This window comes from Aspergillus stella-maris, assembly GCF_047715825.1.
Source record: "Aspergillus stella-maris strain CBS 113639 unplaced genomic scaffold BDV14scaffold_32, whole genome shotgun sequence".
Taxonomy (NCBI): domain Eukaryota; kingdom Fungi; phylum Ascomycota; class Eurotiomycetes; order Eurotiales; family Aspergillaceae; genus Aspergillus; species Aspergillus stella-maris.
Window position 1 is genome coordinate 4,680 of NW_027396826.1, and position 17,705 is coordinate 22,384.

At 48.6% G+C, this 17,705-nt stretch overlaps 6 protein-coding genes across 6 annotated transcripts in view; 4 read left to right on the plus strand and 2 right to left on the minus strand.

The window, feature by feature from the left end:
- The window catches only part of BDV14DRAFT_190151 (CHAT domain-containing protein), a gene marked incomplete at both ends in the record, with an annotated part of 3,381 nt that extends 1,143 nt beyond the window's left edge, over nt 1-2,238 (plus strand). Inside the window, one exon of the mRNA XM_073771299.1 lies at nt 211-2,238. Within this exon, the coding sequence (XP_073627427.1) occupies nt 211-2,238 (2,028 nt within the window). The remainder of the gene's footprint in view (nt 1-210) is intronic.
- Nucleotides 2,239-4,169: 1,931 nt separating this feature from the next.
- Nucleotides 4,170-7,682, plus strand: BDV14DRAFT_200746 (uncharacterized protein; the record flags this gene model as incomplete). Its single annotated transcript, XM_073773576.1, has 1 exon — nt 4,170-7,682. One exon carries the CDS (start codon nt 4,170-4,172, stop codon nt 7,680-7,682), a length of 3,513 nt encoding a protein of 1,170 aa, XP_073627428.1.
- Nucleotides 7,683-7,714: 32 nt separating this feature from the next.
- Nucleotides 7,715-9,646, minus strand: BDV14DRAFT_200747 (caspase family protein; the record flags this gene model as incomplete). Its single annotated transcript, XM_073773577.1, has 1 exon — nt 7,715-9,646. One exon carries the CDS (start codon nt 9,644-9,646, stop codon nt 7,715-7,717), a length of 1,932 nt encoding a protein of 643 aa, XP_073627429.1.
- A 4,078-nt stretch (nt 9,647-13,724) lies between these two features.
- On the plus strand, nt 13,725-14,582 carry BDV14DRAFT_200748 (uncharacterized protein; the record flags this gene model as incomplete). The annotated part of the gene is made up of 1 exon (XM_073773578.1): nt 13,725-14,582. One exon carries the CDS (start codon nt 13,725-13,727, stop codon nt 14,580-14,582), a length of 858 nt encoding a protein of 285 aa, XP_073627430.1.
- A 180-nt stretch (nt 14,583-14,762) lies between these two features.
- BDV14DRAFT_200749 (C-type lectin protein) lies at nt 14,763-16,829 on the minus strand (the record flags this gene model as incomplete). The annotated part of the gene is made up of 1 exon (XM_073773579.1): nt 14,763-16,829. The coding sequence occupies one exon, from the start codon at nt 16,827-16,829 to the stop codon at nt 14,763-14,765; it is 2,067 nt and encodes a 688-aa protein (XP_073627431.1).
- Nucleotides 16,830-17,079: 250 nt separating this feature from the next.
- BDV14DRAFT_200750 (uncharacterized protein) lies at nt 17,080-17,597 on the plus strand (the record flags this gene model as incomplete). The annotated part of the gene is made up of 2 exons (XM_073773580.1): nt 17,080-17,315; nt 17,405-17,597. 2 exons carry the CDS (start codon nt 17,080-17,082, stop codon nt 17,595-17,597), a joined length of 429 nt encoding a protein of 142 aa, XP_073627432.1.
- Between the last annotated feature and the right edge of the window lie 108 nt (nt 17,598-17,705).

A 17,705-nucleotide genomic window follows, 5' to 3' on the forward strand; every position in this document is an offset into this window, starting at 1 on the left:
ATGTATCTGAATAACCTTGGAAGTGGGCTTGGGGACCGATATTCACGGACAGGAATATTGGCTAGCCTGGACGAGGCTATTCAAATTGGACGAGAAGCAGTCCGTGCAACACCAGAGGATCACCCTGACCACGCCATGTATACTTACAACCTTGGAATTCGGCTTGGGCAGCGATATTCACGGACAGGGGTATTGGCTAACCTTGAAGAGGCTATCCAATTTGGACGAGAAGCTGTGCATGCAACACCAGAAGGTCACCCTAACCACGCTAAATATTTAAACAATCTTGGAAAGGAGCTTGGAGACCGGTATTTAAGGACAGGGGTATTGGCTGACCTTGAAGAGGCTATCCAAATTGGACGAGAAGCAGTCCGTGCAACACCAGGAGATCACCCTGACCGCGCCATGTATTTGAACAACCTTGGGAGTGGGCTTGCGGACCGATATTCAAGGATAGGGACATTAGCGAACCTTGAAGAGGCTATTTTACATGCAAAGTCTGCTTTACAACAAGAAACCTCCTTTATCACCACTCGAATCCGAGCTGGCGAAAATGCAATCCATTACATTTCTCGTCTGCGAGATTGGCAGGATTGTTACGAAGTGGCAGAAACCACTGTGCGTCTGGTTCCTCGACTTACATTACGATCGCTTCGAAACTCTGATAAGCAGCATCTTCTGGGCGAGGTGGTGGGTTTGGCTTCCAATGCCGCTGCCGCAGCGCTCAACGCGCAAAAAGGAGCCTTGGCTGCATTGACCTTACTTGAACTAGGCCGGGGCGTGCTTGCAGAATCTCTTGAAGAGCTGCGAGTCGATATTACAGATCTCCGGCATACATACCCTCTGATGGCGGAAAGATTTGTGCAGCTGCGGGCCATGCTAGACAAACCTATTCCACGCAACCGTTCTAAGAATATACTTTACAATACTTCCTGGCAAGCTCAAGCACGCGAGCGTGCTGATGCTGAAAAGGAACTTGACAAGTTGCTTATTAGCATCCAGAAAAAACCTGGATTTAATGACTTCTTGCAAGCGCCAGATGACAAGAAGATGCAGCATGCCGCACAGAAAGGCCCAATTGTCACTATAAATATCAGCCAGTTACGCTGTGACGCGATCATTGTTGAGCAGGACAAGATACATGTTCTGCATTTACCCAGTTTAAGTAGCAGGGAAATTGAGGAGAAGGCAAAATGCGGTGATTTAGGAAGCCCTAGAGTCCTAGAATGGCTGTGGGATTGCATCATGTACCCCATCCTGGAAAAGCTAAGATTCACGCAATCTCCATCTGATTCCAATTGGCCGCACGTGTGGTGGATTCCCACTGGTTCTTTGACTAAATTCCCTCTTCATGCTGCTGGGTATCATGATCAAGACAATACCAAAACCGTGCTTGATCGGGTTATGTCATCTTACAGTTCATCTGTTAAAGCTATTATACATGGCCGCAAACATTCGGCAAAACAGCCTTCTTCAGCGCATGCACTCCTGGTTGCCATGGAGCATACACCCGGGAGCGACCATCTTCCATTCGCGGCCAAGGAAGTGGAAATACTCCATGACAGGTGCAGGGCAATAGGACTTTGTCCAATCCAACCAAAGCGCCACAAACGCGATATTATATCACATTTAGCGGAATGCAAAATCTTCCATTTCGCTGGTCATGGCTATACAGATCATGTTGATCCATCAAAAAGTCAATTAATCCTTGAGGATGGGCAAGAAGGTTCGCTTACAGTAGCTGATCTCCTGGAGATCAACATTCGCGAGCATTCGCCATTCCTCGCGTATCTCTCGGCTTGTGGGACTGGCCAGATAAGAGATGAGAGGTTCATTGACGAGAGTATCCACCTGATCAGCGCCTTCCAGCTCGCAGGGTTTCGACATGTTATTGGCACTCTGTGGAGTGTTAATGATGAGACCTGTGTTGACATGGCCAAAATTACATACGAAGTGATGGCAGACGGTCAAATGAATGATGAAGCTGTAAGTCGAGGGCTTCATCAGGCTGCTAAGGAAATGCGAGACCGTTGGCTCCATGCGTCACTAGAGTTTAGATGTCAGTTAATACCCGCCCGGAATGCACCAAATCATCAGGAAAGCGATGAGACCAACAGTGTGAATGTTGATGGAACCACAAGGCTACCGAGAGATATTGAACCAATTGAAATTGACGCAGGTGGTGAAAAGAGTAGAACACAGGCGCTTTGGGCTCCCTATGTTCACTTTGGAGTTTAAGATATTCTCAGATGTATAGGATTTGGTCAATGAACAGGCTCAAGGCTACCACCAGGAGCTAGTTATATAGCGGGTAGATTCGAGATGAAAGGAAAATAACCTATTCGATATAAGTCTATATCCTCTTATTCACACTTAGATGGGTTGTTTTTATTATGAAACCTGGTGATTGACGCGTAGACCTCACAGCCGAGCCGTGACTTCCGGGGATTATGCCAAGGATTAGCTATACTCACTTATTATTAGGCGGCCGGTGAAGCATGGCCTGACACAGGGAGTTCCAAGTCGGCATTTCCCGGCCTAGTAAACGAGATAATCAACGATTGTCAATGTACGCTCTTATGCCGAGTGCATTTTCAAGGAATAACAACACCTGTGTCGAAATCATGGTTGCTGCAAGAAGTACAGACAGGACACAATGTTTATAAGCACCCTGATCTGCACAGTAATACGCTATTCAAGAGGATATACCGCTATAAGCAATATCTTTCTCAATTCTGTATACTTTGCAATGTCGACCGGCCGTGTAAAGAAGCTCAAGATGCCACATATGATGAATTATAATGCAAGCTAGATTGTTGATTAAATGTTCGCCGCCGTACTAAGGAAATCAGGATCTTGAAGATGTGCAATATCATTTCGTAAGGGTAGATTCCATGTACAACGTAGTAAAATATGGTTAAGATTGAGATACACCTTTATACAAGAGAGAGCAGCTCTAGGACTGACGTCCTAGAATTCTAGTCTCTTGCTCCTTATTGAGATGGCCGCTATAAAGTAGGCCGGAGACATGGCAGACAAACTCTGAAGAGCTTTCTCTCAAAATGGCTCTAAAGATACAACTCTCAATGGTGGTAGGATCTGTTAAATGGCTTAAGCAGTTCAAGAAAAATATTAAGGTTCAAGTCTTGTCCGGCGATAGATAAATCCAACTCTAATAGCCCGATCCAGGAGGAGACAAGGGCTAAGAAGCTCAAAGCTGAATAAGGTGAGACTGATGTTCGGCTAGCTCCTGCCTGAATCGGCAATGCTAGGCTTTATTTGAAAATTTTGCTTTGCTTATATGGGTATTCTTATTTAATAAAGAACCCAAGTTGCATGGGCTGCTAACAGTACCAGCCCTAAAAATTACTGCGCGAGAGAATAAGCATTTTTGTAGTATTTAGCAAGCGGCCACCAATATATATAGTGCACTCAGGAAGTCTTGCAACGAGCATATGCTATACAACACTCCCCTATCCCTCTAACCTCGCCTCAACGGTACCTCTACTTAGGTCGCGTTTAGCATTGAATCCGGTGGTTTGAAGTCGGATACCAAGTCCGTTGTTCTCCTGCTCAAGGCCTGAACCTTGTGGCACTTACCATGCGGCTTGTGTGGTCATCCATGTGTTTGTCGAAGATAGACACGCTTTGAAAACTGGCGAGCTGTTGCAGGCATTCCTGGATGGTTACGGCGTTTGTGGCACGTAACTAGTTAAAATCTTCTGTATCTTTGGACATGTTGCTGATTCCGCTATGTGAACAGCTGTGAGCGGCTGTGAGTGGCTCGTTGCGTGTGACAGTCTCTAGGTAACACATCAGCAACCTCCGATTCGATAATCGAGCCACAGTGGACAAACCAAACGACGTACAATGTCAGGCATCGCCTCTCAGGATATTCACAAAAAGGCAGAAACTTCGATCGGGGGTTGAACGATTTATCTGTTCCGTCATCCGCTGCGATTGGTTTTGTCTATTGAATTGTCAATGCCCCCACGATGTATAGAGTACTATATATAGTCTGCATGCGGTGATTTGGAGCACGGCAGGAGCACGTGTCGCGGGGCTTTGAGCTACCCAGCTTTTGTCACCTTTCCCATTTCTCTTCCGCCATTATTCTGCTTGCGACACTGTTCGAGCCTAAATCATTTTTTTGGTCTCCCAATTTCCTCATGGCAAAGCAAATGAGGAACCAACAAGATTACACAATTGCGTGGATTTGTGCACTGCCCGTAGAGGCTGCGGCTGCTTGTGCGATGCTGGACGAAACCCACCCGAGGCTCCCCCAACTCACCAGCGATCACAATGTCTACACTTTGGGCGCTGTATCAGGGCAAAATATAGTGATCGCTTGCTTACCATCTGGCGCATATGGCACTATCTCTGCTGCCATTGTAACCACTCAAATTCTATCAACATTCACTGCAATCAGGTTTGGTTTGATGGTCGGCGTCGGCGGCGGCATTCCCCAAGCAGTAAGCAACGACATGCGTCTTGGAGATATCGTGGTCAGTACACCCACAACGGAGGGAACAAATGGGGTGGTCGCCTATGATTTTGGAAAGGTCATGGATAATGGTGAGTTTAAATCAACCGCAATATTGAACCGGCCGCCACAACTTCTCCTAAATACCGTATCGCAACTTCAAGCCGAATCAATGATGGGCGAATCTTTTGGTATCTTGGATCTAGTGTTGTCAGCGATTAACGGGCATTCGGGGATGGCGAGCCAGTACTCTAAGCCGGACCGCTCAATGGACTGTCTGTTTCAGGCCGAACATGTTCACCCTACTGGAAACTCAGACTGTGCTAAATGCGATGAGAAATATCTGGTCAAACGTCCAGAACGAAATTCAGACGAGCCGCGAGTTCACTATGGACTCATCGCTTCTGGCAATCAATTAGTCAGAGATAGCATGACCCGAGATCGCATAGCTCAGAAACATGGAGCCGTTTGTTTTGACATGGAAGCTGCTGGACTGATGAATCAGCTCCCATTTTTGGTAATTCGCGGAATATGCGACTACTGTGATTCCCATAAATCTAAGCAATGGCAAGGATATGCTTCAATGACTGCTGCCGCCTATGCAAAGATTCTGCTGTCCAGAATCCCTCTGGGTAAGGGCAATGGCGTCCTACAAACCCCCTCAACTCTCCCATGCTTTATGGTGCCATTTCCCCGGAACACACAATTTCTGAGCCGCGAACTTGAGCTCTCCCGCGTTGAGACAATGGTCAAAGGTGGAGATAGCGGAAGAAGAAAAGCTGCTTTATCTGGTCTAGGAGGTGTCGGAAAGACCCAGATTGCTCTGGAGTTTGCATACCGTCTACACAAGCAGACAAAAGGATATTCTATATTTTGGATACCCTCGACTAGCGCCGAATCTATTGAACAGGCCTTGATGGATATCGGTAGCCAACTGGGCTTGGAGTATACAACTACGGAAAACATGAAGGTGCGGGTGAAACACCATCTCAGCTCGGAAGCTGCTGGTCCCTGGGTACTTATCATTGATAATGCGGATGATTTAAGTCAATGGCCAGCCTCTATGATCAGGGATATTCTTCCAACATCCCCCCATGGATTTACCCTTTTCACGACCCGGAATTATCAGCTCGCAGCAAAGATCGCCGGTCCGAACATTATAGAGGTGAAGGAGATGGAAATTCCATCTGCAATCACCCTGCTGAAGAACACCCTTTCTAACAAAGACCTCTGCGGAAACGATATGTCCGCAACTTCCTTGGCTCAGCATCTATGCTATCTCCCATTAGCAATCGTTCAAGCAGCAAGTTATATGGCTGAAAACCTGATTTCTTTGGAAACATATCTTTCGCTACTCGGGGACACAGAGGCTTCGATGCTAGAGTTGCTCAGCACGGACTTCGAGGACGAGTGGAGATATACCGAAGCCAAGAATCCAATAGCCTTGACGTGGCTAGTCTCGTTCAAACAAATTCGGACTATGAGCCCGTTGGCCGCCGATTACCTATCATTTATGTCCTGTCTCAGTCTTGGCCAGATACCTTTGTCATTGCTTCCAGCCGCAGAATCAAGGGTTAAACAGCAGAGCGCATTAGGGATATTGAAGGCATATTACCTCATCGCTGAGCATTCAGAGAGCGGTATTCAATCTTTTAGTCTGCACCAACTCGTTCAGCTGGCAACACGAAATTGGTTAAGGACCCAAAATTCCCTGGGACGTTGGAAAAGTGCAGCCAGTCAGCATCTGAAGGACGCATTCCCGGCAAACATGCCAGAGAACCGTGTCCTATGGCGAAGCTACCTGCCACATGCACAACACATCCTTGAACACGAGTACCTTCAAGCCCGAACACGGGATCGAGAAGAACTAGCCTATAAGGTTGGCCAGAGCTTGTATAGTGATGGGCGGTATCGTGAGGCGGAAGTACTTTTCCATGAAGTTTGGCAAGAAAGGAAAGCTCAACTGGGGCCCGAACACCGTGACACTCTTGAGTGCTTTGAGGGTCTCGTGGCTACGTTGTGGAATCAGGGACAGTGGAAGAAAGTTGAAGAGCTCCAAATGGGTCTCTTGGGGGTGAGGGAAAGGAGACTAGGCTCAGATGACCCCATAGTTTTGAGCAGCTTGGGCAATTTAGCTTCAACCCTTATGAACCAGGGTCAGTGGAGTGAAGCCCAGATGATAGAGCTCAAGGTCTTGGACAAATTCAAGTCGCTCCTCGGAGATGACCACCCCAAAACATTGACCAGCATGAGTAACCTTGCCACAACTTATCGCATGCAAGGCGAGCACAGCAAAGCCGAAGATCTTGATGTCTGGGTTCTCCAACAACGCACAAAGGTTCTTGGGCCTGAGAATTCAGACACTATCAACACAATCGGAAACTTAGCATGCACGTACATGGAACAGGGTCGATGGAGTCAGGCACAGGAGCTGAAGACTCGACAGCTATCACTTTTGAAAGCGACAGTTGGTTCTGGTCATCCAAATACTTTGGCTGCCATGGGCAGTCTAGCGTCTATATATCGTGAGCAGGGAAAATGGGAACTCGCGGAAGAGTTGGAGGTACATGTTTTGGAGCAAATGCGAATTGTGCTAGGACCAGAGCACCCAAATACGCTGATTAGTATGGCAAATTTGGCGTCAACATACCGGAACCAGAAAAAACTAGCAGAGGCCGAGACACTGGAGATGGAGACAATGAAGACCTTGAAGTTAGCTCTCGGCCTCAAGCACCCGGTTACCCTAAGGAGCATGGGGAATCTTGCGTCCACAAAACGGAGCCTGGGAAAATATGAAGAAGCAGAGGAACTTGAGGAGCAAGTCGTAAGACTATTCAGTTCTATTCTAGGAGAAGGCCATCCAGACACACTGACAAGCGTGAGTAATTTGGCCTGCACCTATCGCTACCAAGGACGCTTCGCAGAAGCTGAGAAGTTGGAGGTAGAGGTACTAGAAGCGAGAAAAAAGTTGCTGGGGTTAAGTCACCCAAATACCCTGGCCAGCATGTGGAATTTGGCTCGCATATGGAGGAAACAAGAGAAGAATACAGAAGGCCTGGAGCTGTTACAAGCTTGTGTTCGAGCCCAAAGTGAGCAGTTGGGCCCGGATCATCCTGATACCGTTGAAGCTACGCTAGAACTGGAATCATGGCAATCAGGCGTAAATGAAAACTGGATATTGACGACAAATGAGAAGTAGCCAAGGATCGCTGTCGATAGGAAAGGGTCATATTATAGCTTGACAGGAGAAAGGGAAAATGGAACAATAATCAAATCCCACTTCGAGACCAAGTCCTCGCCACCGCAACAGCGTCCTTGTCCATAGCTAAGCTGATATGCAACCTTCTCAAGCTGGGAAGGGTCTCCTCGTTGCGCAGGGGGCGATTGTATAGCACTGAGGTCTTGCTCCAAGCAACGAAGATCCATTTCAGTATCCGTAATAAAGCAGACAAACCATTCAGGGATAGATTCCTGGACATCCATGGGTATTTCTTTTGGCCAAAGCATTTCCATCCCCCTGAGAACCTCTGTATGCTCCCGCTTTCCCATAGTATACAGGCTGCCCGGATTCAGTCTGATACCACGCGGTGATGATCTTGACATTAACGATATTTTACCAGCCGCGGTCACATTGAACACTGAGACGTATATATCGTTGTATCCAGTGTTTTTCAGCGTGATACAAATCCGATCTTGGCAATCAATGTGAGCAGAACCATCAATGGCAAGTTCTTTTGTGTCACGACCTCCGGTCTTTGCGGTCGAGAACCCAACCTGCAGCTCGTGATCCAGTTTCACTTCCAATGTAGGTGTGGAAGACAACAAGTGGGCTGCTCGAGAGATCGAATTCGTGAGGCGAAGAGCCCTAGAGACGGCCCCTTCAAATCGATCTCCCTTAGCATCGAAAGTAGCACGCGGCTCACCGCATATACTAAGGCGGATCACTTCATCTTGTTGATCGAGGTGCGCAAAAATCACGGAAGCTGTATTCTCCTCACATAGTTGTATGAATTTTGATTTCCATATCTGTTTGTCAACGTACTGCCTCAAACTGTCGGCCACAGAGACCGGGTAGCGATACTGCAGCTCTGTGTCAGGGTATGCAAGAGCTGTTTGCTTTCCAAAAACCGTTGAGCGGGTCTCTAACAAAGCATGAAAAGGAAACACATCTGTTACTTTTCCTTCAGAAGTTGTGAGGTCCTCGTCGCTTTCCGCAGTTTTGTTGTAGATGATTTTGTACGTATTTCCAGCTCTGACGCCTGCAGTGTGACCAGCCTGGAGGATGTGCTCCCCCCCATCGGATATGTCAATAGGATAAACATTGGTGTCTTTCACTTGCTGGGAGAATACCACTCGATTGTGGGGACCTTCTGCATGCGGATGCTGATAGGGGAAATAGGTATTAACAAGGTCTGACGCCCTTAAGATCATATGCTTCCATGTTAGGTTTGCTTGTAGTGCGTTGTCCAAAGTCGTGAGTAGAGCTTTGGTAAAAGCACCGACCATTCGTCCATTACCCTCGTCATATTCGAACGCTGCCTCGGAATCTGCAGCTGCTACAATTCTCACTGCATGCTGATTCCCTTCAATGCTCGTCAAATCTGGGGAGTACGCCCGAGTTTCTCCAACGAGGCGTTCATACGCCTTAGAAACTTGCTCATATGGGATATTCTCCAACGCCTTCTTGACTGCTTTCGGTCCGTAGGTTGGATCACGCGCCATACGCCCGGAAAAGCAACAGTCTAGAATCACAGTCACATTACGACTTCTCTCTGTCGTCCTGTGAACAAGTTTTGATATTTCAATGTCGAATATTCCCTTAAAATGCGCAGGACTAGTGGGAGCTGCATAGTCGCTAGGGACAATAAATTGGTATCGTCTCCCGGGATGAGCTTGTGACCCCTTCACAAAGCCGCCGTGCCCAGAATAGTAAATCAGGACACTATCATCAGGTCGAACATCTGAGATTAATTGGTCCCACAACATGAGGATACCATCTCTCGTGGCCTGGGGGCCACAGCATTCCCGAACCCAGAAATCATGGCGCCTGAGCAGATTTGCAAGATCTTGGACGTCGTTCGGAGGCCCTGTGATACCGTAGGATGGACTGCCGATGAGAAGCGCCCTTCTGACAGGAGTCACAAATGCCGCATTCGAACTCATGATGGTAAACTTCCGTGTCTTTAGCGATACGAGCGAGGTTCGGATGAAGGGGGCCGGCAAGGATGTTTTGAAGTAAGAAAACGAATGAATGCTGATATTTTTGAAGTATTCGGGAAATCGGACTTATTTATAGAGCCAAGTATCGAACTTCAGACCAGAACGCAAGCGGCTAATCTATCACAAGGTTGAATACGATTACAATGACACAGCCTAGTGCTTGCTTTCTAGATTTGCGGGGACAATTCACGCAACCTTGGCGCACAGAACCAGCATCTCCCTCAGGGCTCCCCTTCACGAAACTACTAGCACAGATGCTGCTCGATTTAGGACAACTTTGGTTACCTTGAAGTCAGGTATGGATGTTCTACTAGGCCAAACTTTTCCCCCGAGTCTGACATGAGGCTCTACATCCAGCAGCTTCAACAATTTAGCTGGCATAGACTCAGTCCACTCAAAAGCCTCGAAACCAAGATTGCCTCATGCAGTCATCATCACAAATTCACTGATCTGGCTCATCACCGGGCCCTTTGCAAGCGCCCGGTGCTCAACGACCCAGGTATGGACTTATTATTGGTCCGAATAGCCGTGTCGCAGGCTTGTGGGCATGCATATGTCCGAAATCTGGCAGTCCAATGCCACGTCAGCAGCCACTAAAACTAACGGGACAATGGGCAATATCTGCTGGGCACTACCGTCTTCGGGGAAACATACACCGATTCAGAGACGTCTCGACGTGATAGCCTGGTCTTGGATATTACTTGTCTATTATTCAGAGTAGGGAGGGAACTATTGGAAGATAACTTATTCTATGACAGAATAAGAGACTAACGGAATCACTTGACGCCGCAAAACAAGCTCACAATTGCCAAGTCGCCACGGATGACAACGACTCTGAGCGACCATTGTTCCCTTGTCCGGTCTCTTCGTAAAGCTCTGCTAGAGCTCTTCATTCTATCCGCAAAGATGGTTTCCAAGTAGGAGAATAATACCTGGCGCTCTTGCATTAGATGGAACTATAATGGAATCCCTCTCCGATCCGGGATATTGCATCAAGAGAGTCGTTCGTCAAGTAACAAGGTCTTATATTAAACACCTGAATTCCAGCGGCTCGCATAAAATAATTAAGCCTATGTGATTATATTAATTATATTAAACACAAGACTTTAATCATTTCCAAATCTTACCCCTCCATCCAGCGCTTAATGAGCTGGTCTCACGTAAGATTATTTTCCTTGGCGTGTCGGGTTCATAACCATGTGAATATCCCGGGTTATAGTAGTCACAGCTAGAATGTGAGGACCTGTGAAAATGACACCGAAGGCTGCTACTGAGACCATAAATGGCCGCATTTCCACCTGTAATTCCCATCAGCAAGCCCAGGACCTTGTTCAAAACAGGAATTCTACAAATGAAGCTGTATCTATTATATCGATAGTATGAGCGGTAGGGGTGGCTTCTATTGGTGGATCCGAATCGAATGACTAATCAGTATCAAAATGAATGAATATTGAAGGTCTTGCTCTTCTAACTACAGTCTGTATAGAGCTTATGTATCTGACCAGAGGCCTCATTAGATCCCGAAGAGGAGGGGTACTATGATATCATGTATCCTTCTGAAATGATAGATCACATCCAGCGATAGTATAGATCAACTGGATCATCAAGGCGCTGTACGATTGGCCTAGTTGAGTAATCCAGTTCCGCCTTGGCTAACATTGGGTTTCCACCTGTTCAACCTTGGTCGCGCGATGCTCACCCTATAATTCCGACTACTATGACACGCCCAAGGGTCACGCCAAGGAGTGCAAATTCCATGTCAAGGAAACTGAGTGTTAGAACGGCAGCCAATCAATCAGGCGTTGCGCCAACGTGACACGACGACGCTAGGGAAAAGGGATGTTCCGTACCGAACATGCCCAACATGCCCTGCGAGCATGTTAAGGATGATGAGGAACCTGCCGGGCATGCTCGAGAAGCACGACGGGCATGAAGGCCCAGCAAGCCCCGCGGGACCCCGCGGGCATGACGGGGCATGACGAGGGATAGTATATAAGGACGCTCACTACCCACCTGTATTTACTTTCTGCCTCTCGTGCCTTATCTTCAGTTTACAGTAACATAGTCACATCGCCAGAACTATCTACTGCATCTCACCTAACTTTTATCTTCTTTCTCTTGATCACAGAATATGTCAAGGTGCGCGCTCAGGAGTATATTCAGAACAGAATAACGAAGTAGATACACGGGCAGAATGCAGGATCAGGCTATCAAACAGGCGCTTAGTATAACAAGACGTTGTTCAGAGATCAGGAACAGGATCAACATCGGAGTTGAGGAAGTATCGGTCAGCCAGGCGGTCAGAACAGGCAGAATCTCGCGATCCTCATTCCGGGCACGGTGCCCGAAATGAGGCTCTAAGCTGGCACCGTGACACCTTTAATTGATCATGTAGGGTTTGGGGAGGCAAACTATAAATCTTGATTGCTTGCTCAATATTGGGAATTTTTTATTCTTCAGATCTTGAATTGTGCATTGAACCCTGCCTTCTTGCTTCATTAATTCTTGCTTTGATTTACGCGCTTTTCGTGGGATGGTGGGTGGTTGAAGATGGTGGGTGTCACCATCATCTGTTTGTCTTAATACTTTCTAAACGGCCCTTCAAACTGCTGTTCTTTCTTCCTATTTACAACCTCTTCTTTAATTACTCTATCTTACATATCCCCCTACGCCATTATTGCTCTTTCTTACCAGGTACAACCTCTTCTTTAGCTGCTCTATTTACATATATTCCCTTTATGCCATCCTTCAAGCATCAGTATCAACGACAAAAGCACCACTCTTTCCATCCTCCTCCATTATTTTGGGATAAACTCCCTAAGCTGTGGTTGACCAAGAGCGCGTTAAGAGAAGCCAACCGACGAAACAGATCCCTATCCTCATACCAAGGCTCCTCTTCTATCTCTTATACCTTTGCTCCTGATTTCTTGCGCAACTGTTCTACTGCTCGCTTAGATGGGATGGGGATGGGGATGCGATGGAATTGAATCTTAGTTTGTCAGGCGTGGGCGATGAGCATCAGGGTTCGGCCCGTGAGGTCAGATAAGATGAGTTTGGCAATAGAAATCTCGAAGAGCCTCCGGTATGACTGCAGCCAGTTCAATCTTGGACCTAGTATACTACCACCGTCCCCGTCATCAACCCTCTACCCCTTGTCTAGAATGCACGATAGCCGCAGGCAGTGGCATTGCAGGCACCAGCCCTAATACCTGCGATGAATAGGGTGGCCTCTCTCAAATGCAATATTGATAGCAAGAAGTCTGGCCTGCCATTGGACTTTAATATAACCATCGCTGGAATGTATCTTGAATACTTTGTAGAGCTCTATTACAGGCTTTATGCAAGATCATTCCACAGGGAGCAACCCTATGAGGTAAGGTTGGTTTTCGCACTTGCCTCGTTCAGCGAGCCCAGTCATTATTTCAGGCAAAAACAAGTAAGCGCTCAGAGAAATGCCAGGCAACGGGAAACAATGGAGGAACAGTCTAGCACGGGAGCCAAATGCAGAGCAAGTACTCATGGACCGTGGAAGATTCTACATTGATACCGTCCTCTGGTGTCTTTTGCCTATGGATTGCATGGTATTCATTACTGCAAACATGGCAGGAAGAAGCGACTGGTAGTGCAGATATCATACCTTAGTTCTCCCGATGTAGCCCGAAGCCTCATTTGCCTACCATAGGTAGCTAGGTAGCGAATCCATCCAAGAACCAACATAACATTGCAACGGACCCTCCCCGAAGATGGGACTAATCCCAGCTTAACCTCGATAAATCCCTGCATGTAATCCGTTTCTCCGCAAAACCCTTAATTTAGGCTGGAGTCCCTCGTGTTGCAGAACGGAGATTGGTCGATGACGGTCAGCCCTAAAGACCCGGTGGCGCGGGCGGAGTTAACATGGTCTTAGGGCTGAGCGGTCATCCGTCTTTACTATATAGACTTCAACTTTATGACATTCCAAAAAACCATCTAGCAACTCAAATCATTCTAATCTAATCTACAGAATATTCTTACTTTTATCATGCCCCGCACCTGGTTCATAACAGGCTGTTCCTCCGGCTTCGGGCGACACCTCGCCATCGCCGCAGCCCAAACCAACGACACCGTAATCGCAACATCCCGCGACCCCTCAAAACTCTCAGACCTAATCCCCCTCGGAATAATCCCCAAAGCACTCGATGTCAACGCCAACGACACCTCAATCAAATCTGTCATCGACGAAGTCGAATCCACTATCGGGCCAATCGACATCCTAATCAACAACGCCGGGTACATCCTCGAAGGCGCGGTTGAAGAATGCACGCAGGCCGAAATAGAGGCTATATTCGACACGAATGTATTTTCGCAGATCCGCGTTCTGCGTGCTGCATTGCCTCACATGCGGGCCCGCAAGGCCGGCGTTATTGCTAATTTCGGCTCGATTGGAGGCTGGGGCGGTGCGCCTGCTGCTGGGTTCTATTGTGCTTCCAAAGCTGCTGTTGCGGTTTATACGGAGGCTTTGCACTTTGAACTTAAGCCGTTGGGGATAGACGTTACGTGTATTGAGCCGGGGTATTTTCGGACGAACTTCTTGACGGGTGGACATAAGGTTGTTGCGGGGAATAGGATTGAGGATTTGCATGCCGGGACGAGGGAGTATAGGAGTGCGCTTAAGGAGTATAGTTTGAAGCAGCCGGGGGATCCTGTTAAGGGGGCACAGGTGCTTGTTGAGGCGTTGACGGGGACTGGGAGGTGTGTGGGGAGGAGGTTGCCGGCGAGATTGGCGCTGGGGAGGGATGCGTTGGAGGTTATTAGGGGGAGTTTGCGGACGGAGGGGGAGATGTTGGATGCTTGGGAGGGGGTTATTGGGTCGACTGATTGTGATGATGTTGGGGCTTGACTTGGTGCCTTGTTGTGAAGGAATAGCTGTATGCAAGTCATTAATTGCCATATTTTGTTGTGATTATGATGTTTTTCGAGTATTCATTTGTTTACCTTACTTGAGACTCTGGCGCCCCCTTTGGACTCTCTTCAGGTATTCAATCATCAACGGCCATTATTGTGCTTCCTAGAGAGTATGCTACACAGCAGCAACAACAACTCGAAAGCCATTCCCCCGCCAGGACCCCCCAGGCTCCAAACTCCCCCGATACGTCCCGCAAGCCTTCAGCTTACCACTCGAGAAGCACCCTCCGCGGAGCACACGCCGAATACCCCCCGGCGCATCAAAATCCTCCCTCCCATCATCGCTACGATACGGATACCCAAACGAAGGCTTACTCATCTCCTCACCCCAGAGCGTCGAGCACCACTCCCACACCTGCCCCGCCATATCATAGCAGCCGTACGGAGACAGACCGGCAGGGAAGAGCCCAACCGCGCAGGTTGCGTTCAGCCCGGCCTCCTCGCTATTTGCCGCGTTCTCGCGCCATTCCAGACCCCAGGGATATACATTTTCATCACCAGTGCATGCTCGCTCCCATTCTGGCTCCGTGGGGAGACGGACTTGTGATGATGCACCGATTGTGCCGTCGCTGCGCCATCGCTCCGTAACCCACGCGCAGTATGCCCTTGCATCATGCCAGCTCAGATCTGTGGCAGGGGCATTCTGGCGTTCGGGATCGAAGCCGTCGGGGCTGAGCCACTTGCGACCTGTTTTGCGGATGAAGAGCGCGTAATCTCTGTTGACGACGGGGTAGATTCCAATCCGGAAACTGGGCACTGTGGCTGGGGCTTGAGGGAGTGAGTTTGGATGGCTGGTTGAGCCCAGAGTGAATGTCCCGCCTGGAACGTCTGCGAGGGCACTGAGATTGCGAGGGTCGCATAGGTGCGAGAGGACTCGACCTGCTTGGGTCCGCTCGCTAATTGAGAGGGTGGCTTCGTTGATGATGGCGAGCATGTGAGTCAATAGTTCTTCTCGAAGAAGATGATCGAATCCATTTCTGAGCGATGATGATGATACCAACAGGGCGCCTCGCTGGCCGATTGATCCTTTGCTGCGGAGGAGCTCTTTCGCAAGATCGCTAGGCCTACCTCTTCCATTGCTTTCGAGACGAGCTAATACACTGCTAACCACTGCCTCTGCTGTCAGGGGATTCCATTGAAAGAAGCGTACTGTGACTTCCATCGGTAATTCAGCTAGATGTCGAGCAGCCAATAATTGCTGAACCTTGCGCACAGAAAGCAGAAGTTGCGCCTTTGCTCCAGCTCCCTCCGCGAGCGCCGAAGAGTTCTCTCCCCCTCCATTGACGACCCTGTCCCAGGCCCGTTCCGCAACGTGCTCAATTGCATGCCCGTCTCGAATAACAACCTCAAGCCAAGAGTCAATAACATCCTCAAAAATCTCACCAGAGACACCAGCCTGCAGCGCCAACGCGAAGACCGCTGGATTTGCAGCTGCTGCTCCGAGAGCAATTTTCTCCGAAGCGACGTCCCCCAGAATGTGAGAAATTGTTGCCTTTCGCTGTGCCTGTAGAAGCGGCAAAATGCGATGACGGACAATTTCAGCCGGCACTGTCCAAATTTGAGATACTGTCGAGTCAGCAAGGATCAGAAGACGAAGGTGTTGGTGTCTTTGGGCTCGGGCGACGAGCTCCCTGAGCAGGACTGGGCTCTCCAGCTCATTGCCTGCAGTCTCGATTCCATCCAGAATAAGTAGAATATCTTCTTCAGCACTTTCAAGAATACCTGGAAGACTTCCGCTAACGAAGCTCTTCAGACCCCCAGCCTCTGGCTTCTCCGCAGATAGATCAAAAACCACCGTACGCGGCTTCGCACAATCCCACCTCTCCTCAAGAACATGGCCGTCCTTATTCCGAATAACCCGCCTCACTCCGTCTCCATTCTGATCATTCTCTCTAAACCGAAAACAGAGATCCCTTGCAAACGTCGTCTTCCCGCATCCACTCGGCCCCTCAAGCAACAGGACACGATTGTCTCTGACGACCTCCAAAGCAGAAAAATGGACCGGTGGCTCCGTATTCCCACTTCCCGATCGCTTCCGGAGCCCTTTGGCGGCTTTGTCTTCGAATGTGAAGTCCACGAGGAGTGGGATGGAGCCTGTAGCGTGGGAGATTGGGGTGTTGTCGGGGAGGATGAGGAGGGGGTCGCTGCTGCTCCCGAGGAACGAAGCAGTGAGCGGTTTCATTATAGAATTGGCCTTTAATGTATAGGGAAATGTGATAAACTTGCGTTTTCTTTTAGTTTCATGACCTGGTCGTACAAATGTCGTCTTTTCAAGCAGTGATGGTGATACTGTCCTACTCCAATTTTCGTCTCCAACTTCGCCTGCGTGCCTCTTTTTCCCACTGCATCTTAGGCCAAACACCCATTTACCAAGAATACCATCACATTGCCAACCCATCTCAAACTCATATCCTTGCTAAACAAACTTCAAAATGCCAATCACAACATCCTTCCCCCTCCCCCCAACACCCGAATCCCTACTCCTCCCCACAACCGCAATCGCAACCGCAGAAGAGCGCTTCGTCATCTCCTTCCACGCCTCCATTGACCCAGGCACCAAGAAACCATGGTGTCCCGACGTCGGCGCCGCAATCCCGCACCTAACCGAAGTTTTTTCTACGCCTGATGCACCGACCGTTGCGTTTGTTGAGGTTGGATTGAGGGCTGAGTACGTGGCATCACCCTTTTGCTTCATTTCATTTCATCCATCTTGAATAGAGTCATAGAGTGAGTATATTGAAGGTTTTGATGACACAGATGGAAAGAACCAACCAATACATTCAGGACAAAGTGGGATATAGCCTACGTCCCGACTCTTGTGCGCTTTGAAGGTGATGGTGGTGACGGCAAGGGAAAGGTGAAGGAGACGGGGCGTCTTGTTGAGGGCGAGATCCTTGATCGGAGAAAGTTGAGGGAGTTTGTTTTTGGGAGGGAGGAGGCTAAGGTTTGATCTGATCTAGTACCATATGGTTGCTAGATAGATCTCTTGGCTGGGCTTGAGAGGTATGGCCTTGGTTATGGTTATTGCAAGGCCAAGAGGGCTGAAGAGATTGGGATG